A 24,216-nucleotide genomic window follows, 5' to 3' on the forward strand; every position below is an offset into this window, starting at 1 on the left:
GTGCCTTTATCAACCTTGTTGATTTTCTCAAAGAACCTGCTCCTGGTTTTGTTCATTCTTTGTATAGTTCTTTTTGTCTCTACTTGGTTGATTTCAGCTTTGAGTTTATTTCCTGCTGTCTACTCCTCTTGGGTGTATTTGCTTCTTTTTGTTATATAGCTTTCAGCTGGCTGTCAAGCTGTTAGTGTATTCTCTCTCCAGTTTCTTTTTGGAGGCACTCAGAGCTGAGTTTCCCTCTTAGCACTGCTTTTATTGTATCCCTTAAGTTTGGGTATGCTGTGCCTTCATTTTCATTCCATTCTAAAAAGTCTTTAGTTTCTTTACTTCTTCCTTGACCAAGTTATCATTAAGCAGAGCACAGTTCAGCTTCCATGTGTATGTGGGCTTTTTGTTGTTATTGAAGATCTGATAGGATGCATTGGTCTATTTCAATCTTCTTGTATTTGTTGAGACGGTACTGTGCAGTCTGAAAAGGTATATTGTTCTTTTAAAACATGTTTATTTGTGTCACTATAAAAATAGAAATCTAGTACAGCACCTATGGAACATTATATTGGTCTTTGGGGGTTTATGTTGTGAGGAAGGAACTTGCCACAGCACCCATGTGGATATTAGTGGACAACATTCAAGAGCTGGTTCTTTCCTTTCTCTTGTGAGCTGCAGAGACCAAATTCAGGTCTTCAGTAAAGCATCACTGATTTAACAAAAGTAACATTTTAGCTGAGTCCAAGTGTCTATTATAAAAATAAAGAAGAAAACATTCTAAGCAGTCTAGTAGTTAAGTGCTGCCGTAAAATCTGGACTTAGCTCACCGAGCACAATGCAACTCAGGGCCTGAGCACATCCATGACTGGAGTTGATAAACATGGAGAGACATTTGCTGCTGCTTCAGGTTTTCTTTTTTTACCCTCTTTCAATTGTTCGATTTTCAACATTGCTGATGCCCACTTGCTTCTCAACTGATCTTTCAAAGTCAACTTCTCTGAGAGGTTTAAATTGTTAATTTGCACCTCCTTAGTGGTGACATAACTTAGGGACAATGGTAGCACTGCTATCGTGCTACCTATCATGCATAGTTCACTAGCACTGTTCACCCAGTGTAGAACTGGTCCTCAACAACCCAGTCTGTAGCTCTAGCTCATTTCTAAGAAGTAGGCTAAGCTGAACACAACCACTGTACAATGGTTTCTCTGAACTAGTTTCTCTGGTATTCAGAAATATTCAATTATAAAGACTCCTACAGGCCATATAGGTAACAGTTAAAGAGGCAAAATGGCTGTAAGTATATTGATTCTTCTCTGTCCTGGAACATGGACTAAATGGAATCTTCTGTGCTTTGGCTTTCAATCTACCTAAAATTCTAAAGTTCTCATCTGTTTCCTTTGGATAATCTCTGGAAGCTCATATGTGAAGTATGTGTGCGTATGTAGGCCATATATATATATAGAGAGGTGGTGGGGGAGAAGAAAAGAGATGTGATAGATTGGCTTACAGAATGCAATCTGAGTTGTTCAATAATGGCTGTGTCACCCTGGAGAGACTGAGAATCTATAATTCTTTAGTTCACTGGGTTGCATGTCTATGCAGTCCCAAGCTGGCACTGGAGATTCCTGAAGAGCTGTAGACCTTCAGTTTATGTTGAAATCCCAAAGAAGTTGGTGCTAATACTATCACAACAGGATACATGAATTTGCCAGCAAGAGTGAAAGCAAACAGGCAAAAATCAACATTTCCTTCTTCCATGTCATAATGCTACCCAGATTTAGGTTGGGTCTTCCTGCTTCAAGTACTCCAATAAAGAAAATCAGCCACAAGACTGACCAGAAGCTCATGTTAGTAGATTCCCAATGCAGGTCACAACCAAGATCAGCCATCACACTCACTGTTTTATTCCTGACGGCACTTGAGAACTATCTTGGTCTAGGAAGCACCAAGTAAGATTTCAATGAAATCTCTACAGGCACTAGATGGACCTTTGCAGTTATTTGTAGTGGAGATAAGGGAAGATATACTTACTGTCACAGAGCAGCACCCGAAGGGTCTAGGCCATACTTAGGGGTACAGAGGTACTTTCCATTGTACACACAGTGAGTAACATCCTTCTGTTCCTCCCCTACAGGATGAAAACATAATGCGCTCCATGCAGCTCTTTGAAAACGTGATCTAGAATGTCAGCACCTCCCTGACTGAAGAGGCAAATGTGAATGACTACACACAAGTTGAAGCCACCACTTCTAGCATAGATTGCTCAACTTTACACTGAGGCATATTATGCAACAGCTTTGTTTTAATATAAAACACGCCCCCCCAATTAAGTTTTCCAGTTACAAATCTGCATCCATGTCACTGGGGTCATGAAATGTGCTAACTTATTTCATACTCTAAGAACACTCAAAAGGCACGGAATCTGGAATAGCTTTGATCCTCAGCCATGTGTTGTTGAGGCTTTTACAGAACAGTGATTTTAAAACACCAGTGGGTTTTCCTACTTGTTTGTATGTATTCAGCCCTGGATTTTAAATGATTTTCTAAAATATTTACATCTGCATTTAACTTCCAGAAAGTCCATGAACTTTCAATTAATTTGAATCATGTAATCCTGAAAAAAGAAACAAGGATTATTACAATTATAAAGACCAAAAACATAGTCCCAATTTCTATGGCTTCTCTACCTGCTATTAAAGACAGTAATGTATTTGGCATTTTTTAAAAAGAACACTTAAAAAATTAGTTTATTATCAGATGTTAGCATATACCTAATAAAATTATTTTAGTATTTATTAATTTTCCATATCCAAGCCAAGGCTCTATATAATCCATGTAACTTTGGGCCTGTTCAATCTTACATGTAGACTGTTTTGTATTGTGTTACGAAGTAGAAATTCAAAGTGTTAAACAAACCAAGGATGTTTACAGACTTGCAAAGGGTCCGGATGTCTGTCCTGCAATGCCTAGTGATGCTTATTAACAAGTAACCCTAACAGCAGTAAAGGGCAATTCTAGCCACCCCCAGAGCCCCTTAATGTTCTCACAGCATGCTTATCACACATAAGCCATTCAGGGACAGAGAATCCTTGACTTCCCCAAAGCCTACTAGGAATAAAGATCAAGCAAAATATTCTTTGGAAAGCACCAGTGATTCTATCCTATTGGAAGTTATACATAATATTGTAGAGAAAATGAATGAAAACATTGGACAGTTTATCTGAATTGCATTATGATTTAGGACATCATATAGCTCAGAGGATTCACATTCCTTTCAGTGATCTTAAGCCAAAACTGTAGAGTTACCACCACAGTACTATAGATATACACATCTTCCCTGTTTCGTAGAAATACAAGAACTAAGAGGATACAGGAGGAGAAAATTTGCAGCTGTCTGCAACAATAAATCAGGTATCTATTCTGGTGTAGAGAGAGGATGTTGACAGCTGCCCTGCTATCACCAGTGTAGGAATTAAGAGTAGTACAGTACATGTACAGAAATCTGCCATCGTGTTTGTGTAAAATCAATGTGCACATTTTGTATCTCAAAAAGGAAAAATAAAAGCAAAATAAAGTGTTTATTACTCTACTTTGTGTGCTATAGATTTTTAGTCTGACAAATTCTATAGTTAATTATGAGATTTAAAACTGGCTGTCATGATCTTTGGGTAGTGCTGCCTACAAAGAAAACTCAAAGCAAGGCTGAAGTCAGGCAGCTGCTGTAGCAGCATGGTTTGAGGCTGTGTCAAGGTACTACAGACCTGACAACAGAAGCCCTTGTGGAGAATGGACATATCTGTAGTATGATGCCTCAGCAATTGTGCATATTCTTTCAACTGACAGCTGTGTAACTATCTGAAAGAAGAATTGCTAAAGGTCAACCAGATGTCTGTGGGAGAGAACAAGGGTAAGGGAGTAGTCATCTACCCAGTGTTCCCAGTTCATTTAGCTGCCGCCATGTGACATAGTAATCTTCATGCTGTCCCGTGAGGGGCTATGATTGGATTTGGTATGGCTATCCAAGTCCCTACAACCACTCTTCCTATCAGAGAGATTGGAGGCCTTACTCCCATTTTATATTTCTCTTCCTCTGCTCCTTTTCTCTTGCAGAATGTGCTAGAGTAAGTTACTAGCTCATCAGAACTCTGGGCTGTATCCATAAATTATGTTTAACACACCAAGTAACTAGAAAACAAATAATTACAACTACAATATCACTGAATACATATAAATTTTAAGATTTTTAGTTTCTGAATATCTGTATATATACATCCATCAGTATTTTGGGGCTACAAAATGCAAAAATAGCATTTACTTAATTACAATTAACACCTAAAGTTTAGGTAGTTTAAAAAGTTGTAATAAACAACAATCTTGCAACAGAATTTCCACACCTAAAACAAGTTTTTAAAACCAGAATATACAGGACAATAATTATATTCCCAAGCATTCCCACATTATAAAATACATATTTATACATCCAGGCTAATAGTGAAGTCACAAATATTAACTTTCTATCTTAAAATATTTTCAGTCTTGATAAATATAAAAAACCAAGAAATGGACAAAACCAGTCTATAAAAGAAAGTCCAGCTACAAAGTGATCTTCAGATGGGATGTAAGTAAAAATGCATTGGAAAATACATACATAGATATGATCCATAAACTCACACAGATGGCAAGGATGAGAAACTCCCACAGCACTCTCAACTCTTATGCACGTTACTTTAATTAGCTTTTTGTTGACAAACATCTTGTATGACGGCTCTTCCGGACTTGGCATGGTCCTCGTAGTCAAGTTAATGAATGAACAGTGCTGTGAGTCAGGATGAACTGAACTGAGAAAAGGTCCAGGCAGCCACTTTCAGCACCTAAGGAAGCAGCATGGCTTTTGTGGCCTCCCTTATTCAAAAGCAGATAGAGCAGTATGTTGGAATTTTGGATTTGATGATGGTAAGACTTGCCTGACAACAGAATAAAACACAGGCATTAGGAAACACAGTTCCTCAGTAGGCAGTACTGAGTGTTGGTTAAGAAGCTTACAAGTCTCCCCTGAATACTTCTTTCATATTGTAATCTTTCAATTAATCTTGCTGACATGATATAGTAATGAAGCCCCCATATTCCTGCCCTCAAAGAGTTGGGGAAAAAATCAGATCAACTCTTCTAGAATATGTATGTGCTGCCCTAATGTGGAAGTGACATTACCAGAAGATTCTAAACCTCAGAGGAAGAAAACAAGACCAAATAAAGGAAAAATGGGACCCATGACGATAGTTAGCTCATGTAGAACCTTCCGACACATACAAGGACATAGGATTTTTCCCTATTACAGACAAATACATAAATAAATAAATACAAAATTAAAAAGAAAATGGGATTGGGCTCAAGTTAGTCATCCTTGCTCTGATCTTTCCCTAGGTTGAAACAAAATATTTAAAATATTTTAAAGAGAAAAATGAAGAGTGTGCCACAAAAATACAATGGCCGGTATTTACACAACTTGGTTCTGAAAAGGCTATCTTAAACTACACCATCAGGTTCTCATTCTGAAACCAACTCCCCTGCCTGCTGCACGCCTGTGTGTTTTTAGACATAGATTCTGGAACTTTCTGCAAACATCAGAGAATGGTTTTGGCCTGAAAGTGTCTGAGGTCCTTTGAACATATCTGAATCCGCCAAGTCCTCTGGGGCACACCCTGCAGCCCTGAGCGGGCTGCTAACCCAGCATACCTTCATTTTCCTGCCTCCTCTCTGCCCATCTTCATCAAACCTGCTGACTTGGAACCGAACAGGATAGATGCCCTCCCTGCACCCATATTCACTACCAGCCGAGACCTCTGGGGATGCACAGCTGCCCTGAGCAGCCAACTATCCTTGCTAGACTTCCATTCTCCCACCACCTCTCCAGACACCTTTATCCAAGTCAATGATCCAGAACCTTACAGCCCAAGAATATCCACCAGAGGCCTACCACACCAGTGTCATTGAGGTTAGGCTCCCTCTCAGTACTTACTACAACAGGAACATCCAGGGACTAAAGCCATCTAGATGGCTAAAGGCTCCAGAAAGAACACAAGCAACAAAAACCAGGGCAGTATGACACAATCAGAACATAGCTGCCCCACTACAGCAAGTCCTAGATAGCCTAACACAATGAAGCACAAGAAAATGACCTTAAATCCAATCTTATACAGATGATAGAGGCCTTTAAAGAGGAAACAAAAAAAAAAAAATCATTTAAAGAAATACAGGAAAATACACTCAAACAGGTGAAGAAAATAAATAAAACTGTTCAAGATGTGAAAATGAAAATAGAATTCAAAAAACAAAAAAAAAAAAAAAAAAAAAAAAAACAAAAAAAAAACCAAAAAAAACACAAACTGAGAGAATTCTGGAGATGGAAAACCTAGGGAAGTAAACAGGGACAGCAGATGAAAGCATCACCAGTAGAATACAGGAGATGGGAGAGAGAATCTCAAGTGTATTAGATACAGAAGAAATTGATTCATAAGTTAAAGAAAACGTTAAATCTAAAAAAAATTTCTGACACAAGACATACTAGAAATCTGGGATGCCATAAAAAGTCCTAGCCTAAAAAAAAAAAATAGATTAGAAGAAGGTAAAGAGTCCCAGCCTCAAGGTCCAGAAAATATTGTTAACAAAATTATTGAAGAAAACTTTCACAACCTAAAGTTGGGGAAAGCTTCAAGCAGTTTATGGAACACCAATTAGACTGGGCTAGAAAAGAAAATCCTCCCGGCTTATAATAATCAAACACAAAATCTACTGAATAAAGAGACTGAGGGAATGGCCAACCAATAACCAGCCCAACCTTTGACCCATCTCATGGGCAAGCACCAATTCCTGACACTATTAATTATACTCTTATGCTTGCAGACAGGATTCTAGCATGGCTGTCCTCTAAGTGGCTCCTCCCAGCAGCTAACGCAGACGGATTGAGAAACCCACAGCCAAACAGTGGATGGTGCTTGGGATTCTTATGCAAGAGAAGGGGGAAGGACTGAGGGCCCTGAAGAGGATAGGAAGGCCATAGGAAGTCAACTCCAATAGAGTCAGCTAACCTGGACACTTGAGGCTCTCAGAGACTGAGCCACCAAAGAGCATACGTAGGCTGGGCCTAGGCTCCCTCATATATGAAGGAGATGGGTAGCTCAGTCATCATGTGGGTCCTGAACAACTGGGGAGGATGCTATCCCTAAAGCTGTTGCCTGTCTGTGGAATATGTTCTTTTGGATGCACTGCCTTGTCTGGTCTCAGTGGGAGAGGATAAGCCTAGCTTTGCAAAGACTTGATGCACCAGGGTAGAAGGAGATCCAGGGGAGGCTTCCCCCGTCTCAGAGAAGGGGAAGAGGCTATGGGGAAGTGACTGTGGAAAAAGGGCAGTGTTCAGGATATAAAGTGAATAAAAAAGGGAGGAAGGGGAACAGTACGTGGGATGTAATAAGTGAGTAAAAAATAATTAAATTTAAAAAAACTACACAATCACAGCAAAACAGAAATTCTCAGCCTAAGAGAAAGAACCAGAAAATGTCCCATTTGTCCTAGCAGCTGCAATAAGCTAGCACACGCTAAGCACCTCTTTGAGAACTGAGAGTGGAATACCGACAGAACGCAGGCCGAGTCTGGAGCTCCACTTACACTCCCGCCGTGCTGCTCCAGCTCTTGCAAAGCACTGGTGATCGGCTCTTTGAATTTCTTGTCCATTAGCCTCTTCGAAAGCTTTTGAAAATTTGGAGAAGGGGGAATTATTTAATCTCTGCTAAAAGAACAAATATTTTTTGAACATCCCTTAATTTAAGGAAGTCTAACTTTAAAAAACCTTTAACGAAGTTTGTTTCAGTAAATACTTCACTAAAATTTAACAGTATAACATTTGGTTAAATGTTGAATTTATGTCATTGCAAGCTCTACCTATCTCACACGATCTGCTACAACAAGTCATCTGGGTCTGGGCAATGACTGACTTCAGTACCCAATACCCACGTTAAAGCTGGGAGTGGTGACTTCCGCTTATAATTCCACCACTGGGGAGGCACAAACAAGTGGTTCCTTGGGACCCCCCAGCCAGACAGCGCAGCCTAATTGGTTGGCGCCAAGTAAACGGAAGATGCATCTTATAGGCAGTGGACGTGCTTCTGAAGACAACACGGAGACTGTGCTGTGCAGTCCACATGCATGTATATGTGCAGACATATAAGCACATATGCTCTTGCATGCAAACATGCAGACTCACACAAAATCTACATTTACAAAAACATGGCATACTTCTTGTTTCATCACATGCAAGTCCACACAGAGAACTGATAGAGAGCTAGACTTCCAAAGCACATATTTCCCAGCGGTAAGAGGGGAGAAGCTGAGATGTAACTGACAAAGGAAAGAAGACTAGAAAACACAAGACCACTTACCTTTGCCTACAACCTAAACACACCATAGTTAGAAACTAAGATGGTGTTTAAGAAGGAGAGCACAGAAGAAGACAGAATCATAGGCACTAGCAGAGAAGCAGTCAATGAGCAAATACACCAGAATTCCCATTAAATCATGCATTTCTACAGACAATGACCCAGACAGTTCAGCTATGATAAGCATTTTGGAAATATATCCAACATAGGTTTAATAGAACCATACTGAGCACTTTTTATTATAAACCTAAAAATCACTGTTGTAAGTTTCATCCATTAGAAAATAATAGAGGCACTGTCTACTAAATACTCTGGGACATACTTGGTCTAATCTCCACCCGTTGGGTAGGGTGGGTTTGCATGCACTGCTAATGTCACTGAATAGAATTACACCCAGGTACATAAAGCAAGCCCTTGGTTTGTGTGCGAGGGTTTGGCCAGAGAAAGTTCAAAGGCTCTAACCAAGGAGTGGACTGATCCTTCTTCATGTGATAATGTCATTGAAAGGAGAGGGTAGCATGGGGTGGTGCTGGAGAGAAGTTACTGAGATGCTGCGCCTTTCCCATATGCCCATCCCTTCTTGCCCACTGTGAAGTCACCTGAGCCACATGACCACATCCTTGAAGGACTGACACCTGTGGAACACTGAGTCCAAACAGATCCTTCCTACCATCTGTTGGTTTCTGCCAGGTATGCCATTCCCTGACTAGAAAGTGTAGTTGAGGATTTGAGTAGGGTAGTGTTGATCTGGAGGCTGGGCTGATGAAGATCTGCATGACCACTCTCCTCTGCAGTACTCACACTGGTAAGCAGGAGTTTCAGATGGCTGTTCAGGGACGGGCCAACAGCCACGCTCAGCTGCACGAGTGCACTCAGTCCTCTTTCAAACACTTCATCGTCAGAATGAACCTATGGAGCCAGATAACAGGAGAAATTAAAGCCTACAAACCCTCCAAAGAGTCTTAGGATACTTTCATTTGAACCTTTTCTGTGAGCATAATTCTCCTTTCTACTTTCAGAATGGATTTTCTACAAGAATTAGTGCACTTTATCTCAATGAGACTTGCTCATTGGCATCAATGGGGGGAAGTAAAGGACAAGATGAGAGAAATGAAAGGAAGGAAAGCAAGGAAAGGGACAGGCAGGTGCAGACAACAGCATAAGCATTTCATCCTAGAAATATATCGACCAACAGAATTTGGGGAGTAAGCTTTATTGCCCTGTATCCAGAGGTAAAACAATCTCCATCAGTTACCAATAAGCATCTATTATTGTCTTAGTCAGGGTTTCTATTCCTGCACAAAACATCATGACCAAGAAGCAAGTTGGGGAGGAAAGGGTTTATTCAGCTTACACTTCCACATTGCTGTTCATCACCAGAGGAAGTCAGGACTGGAACCCAAGCAGGTCAGGAAGCAGGAGCTGATGCAGAGGCCATGGAGGGATGTTACTTACTGGCTTGCTTCCCCTGGCTTGTTCAGCTGCTTTCTTATAGAACCCAGGTCTACCAGCCCAGGGATGGCACCACCACAGTGGGCTGGGCCCTCACTTGATCACTAATTGAGAAAATGCCTTACAGCTGGATCTCATGGAGGCATTTCCTCAGCTGAAGCTCCTTTCTCTGTGATAACTCCAGCTTGTGTCAAGTTGACACAAAACCAGCCAGTACAATTATACAGAGGACAAACAGAGTCACCTGAGTTATATCCCCTAACTACCTAAAAACTACCTAAAAGGTTCCCTTTTACTCTCAGGACCCTAAAAATGCATCCTCTAAAGTGGTCAAGTATATAACTTTCTGCCTCTGACACTGCATGTACTTGTCAGACCATGAATAAAGCACTAATTTGCATGTGATATGGGGGAGGGAAAGAACAGATAATGTTCTCTTATATCAGTTTTCATCCATATCATGAAGTCCAGGAAATTAATGACTTACTAGAGCTGCCTTCAGCACAGGAATCAGTCGAGGTAGCAAAGGGGTAGCTTTTTCAGGAGCACCCTTGACCAGAAGTAACTCCCTAAAGCCTTCCTTTGACACAAAGGTGTAAGGATGCTTGGTCTCCCTCAGACCCTGCCAATGGAAATATAAAGACAAAACCTTAACTTGGTACCTTTGGTTGTTACCAACTACAGAACTCAATGCTAGTGTAAATGACCCTAGAAGTTTGCTTAATATTTTCCTAATCATAATGAGCAATTTCAGCAATTATAGTTTAAATTATCCTGAGAAATCATGTAAAAAGACATGATACAGAAGTCTTTACTCTTACAACAAAGAAACAGAAAAATAAAAGCAAATATGGAAAAATCAATAGAATAAAAAGGAAGCAAAAAAACTAAAGAGATAAAAGAGAAAAAGGTAAAGAGGAAGACAAAGACAGGTAAGATGAGGAGAGGTGGAGGGAAAGGAAAAGCTACTATTTAACGGAAGTCACCAAAACACTGACAGCTCTGCTGCCTAAGAAACGCTGCAGGAGAAAACTGCTCAGTGTGCTCAGTGCTCCTCAGTGTGCTCAGTGCTCCTCGGTGTGCTCAGTGCTCCTTAGTGTGCTCCTCAGTGTACTCAATGCTCCTCAGTGTCCTCCTCAGTGTGCTCAGTGCTCTTCTGTGCTCAGTGTGCTCCTCAGTGTGCAGTGCTCCTCAGTGTGCTCAGTGCTCCTTAGTGTGCTCCTCAGTGTACTCAATGCTCCTCAGTGTCCTCCTCAGTGTGCTCAGTGTGCTCCTCAGTGTGTGCAGTGCTCCTCAGTGTGCTCAGTGCTCCTTAGTGTGCTCAGTGCTCCTTAGTGTGCGCAGTGCTCCTCTGTGCTCAGTGTCCTCCTCAGTGTGCTCCTCAGTGTGTGCAGTGCTCCTCAGTGTGCTCAGTGCTCCTTAGTGTGCTCCTCAGTGTACTCAGTGCTCCTCAGTGTCCTCCTCAGTGTGCTCAGTATGCTCCTCAGTGTGTGCAGTGCTCCTCAGTGTGCTCAGTGTGCTCCTCAGTGTGCTCAGTGTGTGCAGTGCTCCTCAGTGTGCTCCTCAGTGTCCTCCTCAGTGTGCTCAGTGTGCTCCTCAGTGCTCCTCAGTGTGCTCCTCAGTGTGCTCCTCAGTGTACTGTGTGCTCAGTGAGTTCCGACACCATAGTCCTTCACACTTAAATACATATTTAAGATATTTAGAAGGCAGATCCTGCAATGACTGTCCGGGACAAGCACTGTCAGGACTCAAATATGCAGTTCACGGTTGAGCCCAATTTGAAAACCATCTTGTATAGCATTTGTCCTGATGCCTTTCTACATGAATGTCTTAGACTAGTCAGCACTCCATTATTTACCAGCCACTACAAAAAGATAAAAATGTCTGTCTGACCTCTGAAAAAGGTCAGAGCAAAGAGAAAACAGCAGCAATGCTCCGGGACCTCTCTATGAGGCAGGTTCAAATAACCAGCTAGAGTCAAGTCACCAATGCCAATGTTCAGTATTTTGTCAATTTGACCTGAGTACCTGCTTCCAAACAGGGGTCAAATCACCTCTTCTCATTGTCCTATCATATTTCCTACAACAAAATCAGCAACATGGAAAACCACTCATTAAAAGGTTCAGTACCTGTCCTAACAGTACCTGAGTCTTACTCATTTTCAAGATGGAGAGCTCAAAGTCAAAACTGAAGTGACTCTCAACAGTGTTCATCAGTACATCTTCCACATTATTAAGAGTAGAAGAAAAAAGTTGCTGCCCAACGCAGGAATAAATGTACTGGCGGAGAGCCACAGGTACAAATGCACAACTGGCCTTGGACACTGAGATACCTTGACAAGTAAAGGCAGTCCCCACTAAGCCCGATACCAGAGTTCAGTTCCTGATCCCGTGTGCTGTAACAACCAATTCCTGGAAGTTGTCCTGACTCCTGCATGCACTCCATGGCACACCCATGCCCACAACAAACAAACAGGCAACCAAACAAATGCTTTAGAAGGGCTTACTATGGTAAAAGCAGAGGCCCTTGAATGAGTTCCCAAATTAAAGTACTTTGCTTACCCTACACATGTGGGCTATGTAATATATTACTAGTTATGATTAGTCAAAATATGGTTTGCGATTTTATATGAACGAGTTATGAATCTTGGAGCCTGCAAGGGACTGTAGTAGGTCTCCTGCGCGTATGTCATGGCTGTGTAGTTTAGTGTTCTTTGGGACTCCTAACAGTGGGAATAGGGACTGTCTGACTCTTTTACCTGCTTTTAGAACCCTTTTCCTCCCACTGGGTTGGCTTGTCCAGCCTTGACATGAGGCCTCTGCATATAATAACTCTCATGCTGGGTTCAGGTAACATCCCTGGGAGGCCAGCTCTTTTCTGAAGGATACTGAAGATGAGTGGACCAGGGGAAACTACAGGGAGGATGTAAGGTATGCAAGAGTGAGACAAAAGAAGACGTCTATAAAAGAACTAAGTCTGATTTACCACCCATTTCATTTATTCATTCATCCCTGCTAGATTTCCACTTCTATAAGACTGGTCAATTAATTTGTTTTATATATATGTGTAAAATGTCATATATATATATATATATATACATGTTATATGTATGTGTGTGTATATTACAACTACTTGCTTAGACTCTAATATTTTAATGCCTCTCACTTGATATTTATTTTAAAAGTAAATGATATGTACTTATAAGGTGCAAAATAAAATATAATTTTTAAAATATTTTTTCTATAAGCACTCATGAGAGTTAAGATGTTTTACCTCAGCTAATGTAAGTAGAAGCGGGTCAAATGGAAGGATTTCAGGTGGGCATTCCCACTGTAATCTGTGTCTTACTGAGCCATGTACCAACCTAAAATACAAAAGTCAGTGAATGTAGCAGGAAATGCCAAAAGCATTTATAAGCAGAAAGCTTCTAACACAATACTCTTCCCAGAATAGAGATGTAGTAGAATCGTTCTGTGACATACAGGAGTACCATACTCTTCAGGACACAGCCAAACAGTCAAGTAAACAATCCTTCACATCCCCAAGTTTTCCACAAAATTATGTAGTAAAGTTATATTGCAAAAGTTTTTATATTTTTGTTTATGTCTAAAGGTTTTCACTCTCAAAATTTTGATACACATTTTGCAACATCCTTGGTCTTCTTGATTCTACCATGGTCCTCAGCAAGGTAACTTTTCACACTTCCGGCAATTCTCAACTGCTCTGGGGAAAACACTCAAGACATTTAAAACAAAAGAAATCTTCGAGCTTTCTCTCTCTCGATCCTTCCCTCCCTCCATGTGTGTGTGTGTGTGTGTGTGTGTGTGTGTGTGTGTGTGTGTGTGAGAGAGACAGAGACAGAGAGAAGAGAAAGAGACACAGAGAGACAGAGATACAGAGAGACAGGGTCTCCTGTAGACCAGGCTGGCCTCCATACCATCTTGTGTAGCCAAGGCTGACCTTCCGCTTGAGTCCCCACCTCAGGGCTGGCATTACAGATATGCATTACCATGCCCAATGGAGACTGAGTTCAGGGCTTCACGTGTGCTAAGAAACATTCCAGTTAACAGAGCTGCATCAATAACCCTTCAATTTAGAACCTGAGAATTAAATAGCAACATAAATTCATGTTGCTTTAGCTTATATTTAAGAAATGCAGTTTTGAACTGTGACAGCCAAACGTAAAAACTGAAGTTATAGTTATCCCTTCTATGACAGCAATAAATTTCCTACCAAAAAAAATGAGATAAAACGGAACATTCTATGAAGAAAAAGCATAAAAAACTTATCCGAAAAGCAGCAAAAATAGTCATATATACTAATAAATAATATTTCACTGCAGTGGTCACGTTACCTACAAGTGGTTTTTGGTTCAGTTGGGGATTTTATTTTTTATTTTTATTGTTTTCAAGTCTAGGAATGCTTAGTGCTTTATTTAGTTGTACCAAAGGTGGTGCACTCCGTTCAATTTAATTTCCTAAGTTATTTGGTGCTTTACTACAGAACTTAGTAATTGCATATTGGAGTTGATGTCTTTTATCAACAATATATAGGAATTTCTACCAATTTAACAGTCAAGGTAATAAGCCACCTTGGATTTCAATCTCACTAGTAAATAAATTTTCAACAATTTAAGCTGAAGACTATATTGATTTCATTCAATTACTCTGAGCCGCACAGTCAGCTATGAATTGTATTGATTTTACCTGCAAGGAATGCCTCCTTGAGAGTAAACAGCTGAGAACGCAGAAGGGGCCCGAGGCTGTTCACCAAACTGAGATTAAAGAACAACAGAAGATCATCCTGAGTGAGATAACCCAGTCACAAAAGAACAGACATAATATGCAGTCACTGATAGTGGGATGCTAACCCCAGAGGCTTGCACTCCCCCAGAAACATCTCACAGACTGTATGAAGTCCAAGAAATAAAGAAAACAAAAAATATACATATATTCACAAAACAAGAAGACTTTGACTATTTCCATGTTGAATTTTGTTTTGCATGTACTTTACGCTTATTGCAACTAGTACGTTTTCAATGCATACTGTCAAGCCCTTGAAAAAAATCAATTACTGACTAAAAAAAATATATTCACATGGTTTTATGTAAAATTTATTTTAATGTCTGAAAAAACAGTACTGACAAAAATATATAATTTTAAGCAAAAAATGTTTAAAATCTGTACATTTATCTGTTTTGCAAAATAAAGTCGTTTAAAAAAAAAAAAAAAAAAAAGAACAACAGGGTTACCATCACCTCATCAGCTCCACTCACTGACATTCTCCATTTTAATCCTGCTGAGATTAAATGCTGGTGTGTGAGCGCACACACACACACAATACCCCCACTGTCCAACCCCTGCTCAGCCACACAACTGTGAAAAAACACGCAAAAAGACCTTTGGAGTTGTTTCTCTTCAACCCCTACTTTGACTCAAAGGTTTGCAGGTGGCTGAAACCATGCACAGATCAAAGTCTTTCCACTTTCTCAGTCTGAAGAAAGAATCCCAGGATTAAGAACACAGAAAGCAGAGATTTGCTTTTACCAACCACTGTATGTCCCACAGGCCCTTCGGCCAAGCGTCGATGTGTAAAGGCCAGAGAATCTACTTAATTTCTCCCACCTGCTTCTGTGAAACAGGAGTTGGGCTTGGTAGAATCAAAGCTCAGGAACAGATCTTCTAAACCTTCTAGATTATGCAAGTGGCAAGAAGGACGGAGAGAGGACACTTGCTTTTAGCCGGCACAGTATGTCCTGCATGTCCTTCAGCCAAGTGTAGATATCTAGAGGTCAGAGAATCTGGGTAACTTCTCCACACCGGCTTTATGATTGTGTTAAACAGAGGATTATAGTATGGTTTCTGGTAGACCAAACTGGGAGAACATGAAAAAAGCATGGTTAAGAGTTTTATGTGAGCACAGAATGGCATGAATGAGCCATTCCATGGCGGCTGAATGCAACTTACCTCACTGACATCAGAAAGTGGGATAGAAAAAACAAAACAAAACAACTAACATGCAATTCACAATATAACAAAATTAAGATAGCTAGCCAAAGACCAGCAAAAAGGAATGCTGAGAACATTCTCTAGTCAGCTAAATGCCTGTTCCTGTAAAATGGACCGCTTTAAAACGTAATGTATCATAAAGTGCATTACAAAAGTAAGAATGTACTGCTTAAGGATCTATACTCACAGGGTTAATGGTTTTAGGGTTAAGTTTATCACTTGGCCGAGCATAAGCCCTTCCTGCAGCCTCTGGAGAACTGGCTAATGAGGAGGATTTGCGCCGCTGAACTGTAGTCCTGTGTTTCATTTGTGTGCTCGAGGATGTGCCTCGATCATTACTACCTAGAAAAGGCTAACAGAACATCAGTACAAAAGATGGAAATGCAACAGAAGAAATGTCCCACGTGGGACACAGAATGTCTCATTAACAAACCTGGCCTCTTCCTTTTGAAAAAGTAAAACTCTGTACCTGTTGCTCTGTTTCTCAACTGCACACCTCCAGAGCTCTCTGATTTCTGCATAGCTTCTCTTTCACCCCTGCAATTAAATGAAACAATTTCAGAATCAGTTTATCTGCCAAAAAATTACAGTTATAAACAGATGTGGGTGTGGAGGCCCAAGATTACCATCTTCTTCTATAGTTCCCTTTTATATATTGAGGCAGGGTCTCTCACTGAGCCCAGAGCTCCCCTTTTTGGCTAATGTGGCTCGCCAGCTTGTGCCAGGAATTCCCTTGTCAGTGTCTCATGTGTGCTGGGATGACACACAGGTCACCCTAAGCTCTCAAAGGACTCTGTGCCATAGGATTCTTTACCAGCTGAGCCATTTCCCTGGCCCACTTATATTTTAAATCAGTGTCAAAGCCACTGAATCTTTTTACTTGAAAAGCTTTTAAACATTCTAGAAAATCAAGTGCCCAGGTGTCTTAAGTATTCAAGGTAGTTTGTATCATGTCTGTACACATGCACATTAAAGTCTGCAAGTAAGCGTGTACATAGAGCGTGTCATATTGCTCTCCACCATAATGTGAACCAGGCTATGTCACAGAATCTGGAGCCTATGGGTTCTACTAGGCTGGTCTGCAAGCCTAGGATATTTCCAAAATACTAGTAGTTTGTTTTTTAGACAGGGTCCCATTATATAGAACTTGCTTAAGTAGCCTATGTTGGCCTTGAACTGAGAGCGATCTACCTGTCTACGTCTCTGGCAAAAATAATCTTTAACTGTTAAAAGTATTGCTTTTTTACTTTAAAAGATAATGTAAGTATGTTTGATTTAAAAATTAATGACATGCACCGGAGTGAATGGTATGTCATCACTGACAAGCCTGGACTCAAATACTTTATGAAAGAAAAAGGCTTACTTCATTTTTGGACTACTTTGTCCTTTAAATGATTCGAGGTAGTAAATGACTTGTGACTAAAGGAATAGAAAGGAGAAAAATACTTTGCTATAAATACTACAAAGCCACCCATCATTACTTTCCTAGGATTCTAAACAGACACTAGAATACAGAAATCTACTTTATGTGGAGGGCTTATGTCACAATGTCCCAGGTGGAAACAGACACAACATAAATCCTCCAGTTTTCACTGGGCCTCTTCCTAAGAGAGCCTGGTGGCAGCTGTATATGCTAGGAAACCACACTATCTTTGCTTTACAAATACCAAATTTTGGTAGCCACTAGGCTAAGATCAGGGACTAGCCATTTTCTTGTACTCTCTAACTAAAAACCTAGAAAGTTCCAAAAAGTTCTAAAGTCGCTCAGCTAACGAAGCTGTTTTCCACCTACAAAGACCCTTCACAGGGCAACGGACGAGCCCGTCCTCTCTTTTTAGCATGAAGTGAAATCTGCTTTCCAGCTTGCAAACATCCTATCACCAAATCAACCCATTTCCCAGCACCGAAGTTCCAATCAGCTCAGGGGTGTCGTTAAAGTTCAAAACGAGGAAGTGTGTAGACACCGCTATAGGAAAAAAGAGAAGGGAGGATTCCAGTTACAATATACTTAAGCCAAGTTCCCAGAGCTCCTGTGATCTGGAACCTTAGCAACAAGCTCCGGCGGCTGTAGCCACGGGCAGCCGACACGGGGAGAGCCCCCACGACGAGGTTCCGTCCACTGGCGCCCGTACCTACTACCTCTCTCGCCGAGACAGGTGCTCGCCGCCGCCCTCGTGGGGTTCCCTCCGATTCTGCACCAAAGCCCCCGGCTCCCACCGCGGTTCCAACTTCAAGCAGCATAGACATCCGGCGCCGAGCAGTGACGTCATGCGCGCGCCGCGAGCGCTAACCCAATTATAGGAAGGCTACGCAGACGCTCGGGAGGTTGCCTAGCAACTGGGCGGCGTTCCTAGGGCGGCTGTTGGAAAAAGTGCGCCGTGGACTGTCTCCGGTGACTAGGGAGCCCTGGGAAGACCTTCAAAGAAGTTTAAGTTTTAGTTTCCAGAGAAGAGACGCTGATTCCCTCTAGTTCTCCGGTCCCGCCTCTCTCCAGTCTATGTGCTTATCTCATAGCTTCTCAGGAACACTAATGTCCCCCAACAAGCCTGCCATAGGTCCTGACCACCATGGGTTTCTTTCAGATTCCTGTTATGCTAATTCCTTTCCTGCCATATATTAACATTCCATATACCCTTGCATATAACTGCAGAATGTTCTAACTTTATAAGATATAATTATAATTGAATAATACTCTGATTTTATAGCTATAAGCATACTATTTTGTCCATTATTACTTTCATGAAATTGGTGCTGGGGAGAATGTCTGCCTTTGCAGTTCCATTAGCAATAATTTAGGTGACATCTGTTAAAAGACCAATCTCTTTTAGACCTTTCCTACTTCACTCCTCTCTAGAATCTTCTTTGTTGAACCCAAAGCCTTACCTTTCTCCTCAAGTATGGGGCAGAAGTTTCGTGTTTTATTTCAGACCTCAGACCATGTATGACGGGCACAGTTTTTCAGTTCTTTATTTAAAAAAAAAAAGTTATCACTAATTTTAAGTAAAACTTACACTCTTTGTTTCTGTTTACAAAAACTTTGTCAGGGCATCATTCAATAATGATGAATGTTTTCTGGGCCATCCTAGTTTAAGAAGCTGCTGAGGAATCCCCGTGAGACTGACAAGAAAGCAGCTGGATAGACAAGATAGAGGTTTGGAAAGAGATCTGGACAGAGGTGCATATTCTGAGACTAAAAGCATGTGAGTGACTATGACTAGGAATATGAGGTGATGCGCAAGTGTTTCTCACACACTAGAGTGTATGAGAATCCCCTCCGCACCGTATTTTAGGTCGAAAGCAATACTTTATTTAAGAAAATAAAGGGATGAAGTAGGGGTGCCATAAGTGTCTATCGATATGGAAAAAAAATTCTGAAACCACAGAATAGACGGTATAATTTCTTTTTACTGCCACACACCCAGTATGCCACTTTTAGTACCGGTTGCCTTGGGACGCTCATTGGTACAAACCATATCAACTGCTCTTTTGTTTGGATTTACTTAGTGGGAGAATATTTGGATATTGTTAGTAGAGAATATTAATAAAGAAATAATAAATATTAATAAACATTCCACTCGCTGGGTTTCATAGGCTCTTAGCCATATAATGCAAAAGTATATTCAGTTCAACTTCAAAAGTCCTCATAGTCTGTAAAATCTCAACAGTGTTTAAAAGGCCAAAGTTCAAAGTCTCTTCTGAGACTCAAGGCAATCTCTTAACTGTGATTCCTCATATGCCCTAAATTAAAAAAAAAAAAAAAAAAATAGCAGATCACATACTTTCCACATACAGTGGGACAGACTAAACATAAGCTTAAAAGGTGGAGGGAAGAAAGCCTGGTTAGGAAAACTGGACCAAAGCTAGACAAAAAACCAGCAGGGCAAACTCCAGACACTGACTCACCATGTCTGATGTCAAACCACACATGCTTTTCTCTTGGCTGCTCCCCTTCCCATCTGCAGCTCTCTGTGGTAGGTACCTTATGATTGGCATCTCCAGCTTCTGGTGGTTTCCAACACAAGCCAGGCTTCACCTTCACAGATAAATATAATGGCCTCCTCGGACTTCCCAGGAAGGGACACTCTGGATACATTCCTGGCCTCGGTGGCTTTCCTAGTCTATGGAGGGAAATTTTGTAACATCTTTCTTGTATCCTTGACACTAAAGCCAGGACCACATGGCTGAAGCTACCAAGTTCTGCTGCTTGGTGTAGCTAGAATATGGCAGCTAAGCTACAACCTTATTAGGGATAAGGAGTTGGGGTGGGGGGGACTGGCATGTGTATGTGGGCTTTTGAAAACTTCAAAGGCCAACCCCAGTGAGATACTTTCTCCCATAAGGCCACATCTGTTATTTGATCCTTCTAGTCCTATAAAAAATTCCACTCTTTGGTGACTAAGCATTCAAATATATGAATGGGGCCATTTCTATTTAAACAACCACATACAACTTGAGGACATAGGACTAACCATATTCCCATGTGAAAGTCAACCTGCTTGTTGACATAATATAAATATGTGTGTCTGTGTCCCCCTCAGGAAAATATTTACCCTCGAGGTGATGATGTGAGGAGCTGGGATCATGGGGAGGTGATTTGTTCAGAGTTGTGGAACTATCACAGTTGGACTTATGCCTGTAAAAGAAAGGCCTGAGAGAGCATGCTGTGGAATGCACCATCTGTGAAACAGAAAATAAGTCCTCACCAGAAAGAACCTTTTGGTTGTTGCCTTAATTTGAGACTTCTTAGCCTGATAATGAGAGGGGGAAAAAGAAAGAAATATTCTGTTTATAAACTTCCCTGTTTGTGTTCACTTTTTTGTAGCAGGCTGAATGAACTGAGACACTTTCCTTTACATCCATGTCAACCCTAAAAATAAAAACCTCAAAGGCTACTTTTTCTGGATTACTGCATCATGTAGGTCTTCTACACCTTTAAAAATAAGATCTCTCCAAATTACACTATTATAGTGTGTTGACACTCGTTATATGACAATAAGAAATAGCAAATGGAAGTATGCCATGTTAAATACCCAGAATGATACATTCTCAATGTTTTGATTCAATTGTGATTAAATGACTGGTCGAATTACATATGGAAGAATGAAAACAACAACAAAAAAAGAAAGAAAAAACCTCATACAAATTAGAAGCAAAACATTATCTTCTGACTATTCCCAAGCACAATCTTTGGGAGGGAGATCTGCTCTAAGATAATATCCACTGCCCCTTTTCTGAAGCAGTTACATATCATGATCATAAACTAATTAGCACGAACTTGTACATATAAGCAATTGAGCTCTGATAGATGCACCTTAAGTGTTAGTAAGTGAACAGAGATGACTAAATATAGCCCAGTGTGCAAAAGAAGGAAAACAAACCCAAGACACACAGAGACAGTTAAATTTCCAAAAAGCCACATTTTGAAAAAATTAGAAGAAACCACATTATTTTATTAAATCTGGTACATATACATATATACCTTTATATACTAATTTATATTACTTATAATATACATTTATTATGGGCTAAAACTTTATGTGGAGATCATGGATATGAAGAAAATTATGAAGTATACAGGAGAAGCAAACAGAACTAATGCTATTTGAAAAGCCATAAAGAAAGTTGTTCACTGGTAAACTAATAAAAATGTAATTTGAAAGCAGGTACCCAGCAAAGATAGTTCAGGCCAGTCTCAGAAGTTATAGGTTTTTTAAACAAAAATCATGTTTTTTTTAATCAGGAATTTTTATCTTACTAATTATTGTTGGACAGGAAGGACTATGATGCTCCCAAACAACACTGGCAATTGCCAACCCTTGTGGTGGTTTGGCTTTGTTGCTGAAGATATCATATGTCTTAGTCCCAGGACATAAAGAAAGCCAGAACTGGGCTAGAGGCACAAGTCATAAATTCTGTCTAAGAACTGTTTCTGTCTAAAAGAACTGCAGGAGCAAAAATGGAGAAGAGACTAAGGGGAAGGATGTTCAGTGACCAGCATAAACTGGGATCCAGCTCAAGTGGAGACTTCATGGCCTGACACTATTACTGATGTTATGGTGTTTTCACGTACAGGAGCTTAGCATGGCTGCCTTCAGAGAGGACCAGCTAGCAGCTGAAAGTCAGATGCAAATACAGGATAGAAGGGAGTTGCTTGAATAAAGTTTATTAAAAATGAAAAAATTATATTTGCTTTTAAAGAGTATAATGCTTTCTAGGTAAGAAACCAGTATAAGTGCTCAGAGCTTACTACAGTGAGCTACAGAATGCTGTTATCTTCAGAATCCTAACAAAAAATTAATATGCCACAAATAACTACAACTCAGTGGGAAGAGCACTCCAAAGGAAGTACAACAAAATGTTATGAGTATCATTATACTTCTGGGTAATGTGAAGAGCTGTATATACAGTACCTTTTGAAAAAGCATCTGAAAAGTTCAATTGCAGAATGGAAGATGGCTACCTAGGCTTGAGCCTATAAAACACCGCCAAACTTGTGCATGGCCATTCCTGCATGGCTCCTGGAGAAGAAAGAAAAGCAGGGGAAGAGGCAGCAGCAATAACACATTGGTCAGGTTTGCATTGGAACAGCTGGCCTAGAACTCAGGAATGAAGCCCAAAACGCAGTGAGGCAGGCTGTGAGGGTTAATATTCACCATCACCATGACAGAATATATATTCACCCTGAAAACATATATTTGCAGTATCTAGAATGGTGTTTCTGGAAAGGTTTTTGCATCATTCCCAAGCTGGGGTCATGATCTCAATAAAAAGGACAAAGTGAGTTGAGCTCCAGCATTTGTCTGTCTTTCTGCTTCTTGACTGTGGATGAAATATGATCATATGACACACGTGCATACTACCATATCCTCCCTGAGCCAAAGTGTACTGTTCATTTGTTATGTTACTCTAGTCAGGTTTTTCTCAAAACTAATAAGTAGGCGTGATAAGAAGTATACATGTTATGCCCATGGAAACACGAAGTGGCCCCTCTCCAGAAGGTTGAGAGCCAACCGCAGCAGATCATATAAGAAGACCAAGGCAGAAACTCTTAACAAAGTTGAGGACACAGAAATATGACCTCCTTTTCTGAATAACATGCGGGGGGCGGTATTCTCTGATACTCTGGAAGAAGTCTAAAGGATTACTCCCTTCTCAATGCATACTAGAGGTTATGTGACACTAGGCACAGTTGATGGTGTGGAGGGGAACCTGAGACCACTGGTCCCATGCATTGCCCTTCTCTAACAGCAAAAACTGGGCCAGTTGCCCCCACATATGAGCTTCAGCAACTCTTCACATGAAAGCTGATAAAAAAGAGCCAGAAATTAATGTTACAGTGAAACTTAAAGCTGAGAAACCTTCCTATGCTTTCAATACTCCCAACCACTATTGCTTTTCTTCACTCGTAACAAACCGAAAGGCATTGCTCCTCCTTTGTCTCTGGCTGTGGTCCTGGACCATGAACATATGGTAGATATGCGGGGGCACACATCCATCACTTGCTACCTCTTGACTGTGAATGTAATGGGTTGTGATCAGCTGTCTCAATCTTCTGCCACTTTGACGTTCAACAGTAACAGGCTGTGTCCTTTCACACGAAACAAAGTCAACTCTTCCTTAAGTTGGTTTTGGTTAGGATATTTTATCACAGCAAGAGCAAGAGAAACCATGCCAGTGTGCATCTTCAAAAGTCCTTGGTTGGTATTTTTAAGAGTATTTTTGGAATAAATGCTCTAAAATCTAGATTTTGTGAGACAAACAATAAGTAACTTCAATATCTTAGTCAGGGTTTCTATTCCTACACAAATATCATGACCAAGAATCAAGTTGGGAAGGAAAGAATTCATTCAGCTTACACTTCCACAATACTGTTTATTACCAACAGAAGTCAGGACTGGAACTCAAGCAGGTCAGGAAGCAGGAGATGATGCAGAGGTCATGGAGGGATGTTGCTTTCTGGCTTTCTTCCCCTGGGTTGCTCAGCTTGCTTTCTTATAGAACCCAGGTCTACCAGCCCAGGGATGGCACCACCCCCAATGGGCTGGGCCCTCCCTACTTGATCACTAATTGAGAAAAATGCCTTACAGCTGGATCTCATGGAGACATTTTCTCAACCGAGGTTTCTTTCTCTGTGATTAATTCTACCTTGTGTCAAGTTGACGCACAAAACCAGCCGGTACAATATTCATCCGTTATTCTTGAATATTACACAGATATTGTGAAAACTGGATGAGAGATGACTATTACAATCTTGAGTGATGCTAGACCTATTTTGAGAGTGAAAAATAAAGTTGAGCAATGTATATGTTCTATTGGTGAATTAAAGAAAGTGAAACCATGGA

At 40.6% G+C, this 24,216-nt stretch overlaps 2 protein-coding genes across 8 annotated transcripts in view; one reads left to right on the plus strand and one right to left on the minus strand.

Annotated features, from left to right (window-relative positions):
- Window positions 1-2,167, plus strand: part of KCNIP4 (potassium voltage-gated channel interacting protein 4) — a gene marked incomplete at both ends in the record, with an annotated part of 1,073,131 nt that extends 1,070,964 nt beyond the window's left edge. For all 6 annotated transcript variants that reach the window (XM_080938592.1, XM_080938596.1, XM_080938595.1 and 3 more), the window contains one exon: window positions 2,120-2,167. In XM_080938592.1, the coding sequence (XP_080794718.1) occupies window positions 2,120-2,167 (48 nt within the window). The remainder of the gene's footprint in view (window positions 1-2,119) is intronic.
- A 2,116-nt stretch (window positions 2,168-4,283) lies between these two features.
- Window positions 4,284-18,127, minus strand: PACRGL (parkin coregulated like). 2 transcript variants are annotated; one of them, XM_080933549.1, is made up of 9 exons: window positions 18,007-18,127; window positions 16,344-16,411; window positions 16,062-16,216; window positions 14,573-14,640; window positions 13,140-13,230; window positions 10,354-10,488; window positions 9,216-9,323; window positions 7,648-7,728; window positions 4,284-4,949 (listed from the first exon to the last, which is right to left on the minus strand). In XM_080933549.1, exons 2-9 carry the CDS (start codon window positions 16,393-16,395, stop codon window positions 4,893-4,895), a joined length of 747 nt encoding a protein of 248 aa, XP_080789675.1. In that variant the 5' UTR covers window positions 16,396-16,411; window positions 18,007-18,127; the 3' UTR covers window positions 4,284-4,892. The 2 variants fall into 2 exon arrangements, with proteins under 2 accessions (XP_080789675.1, XP_080789674.1); XM_080933548.1 differs by having other exon boundaries at window positions 7,586-7,728.
- Window positions 18,128-24,216: the final 6,089 nt, after the last annotated feature.

Source organism: Micromys minutus (assembly GCF_963924665.1).
Source record: "Micromys minutus genome assembly, chromosome: 1".
Lineage (NCBI taxonomy): Eukaryota > Metazoa > Chordata > Mammalia > Rodentia > Muridae > Micromys > Micromys minutus.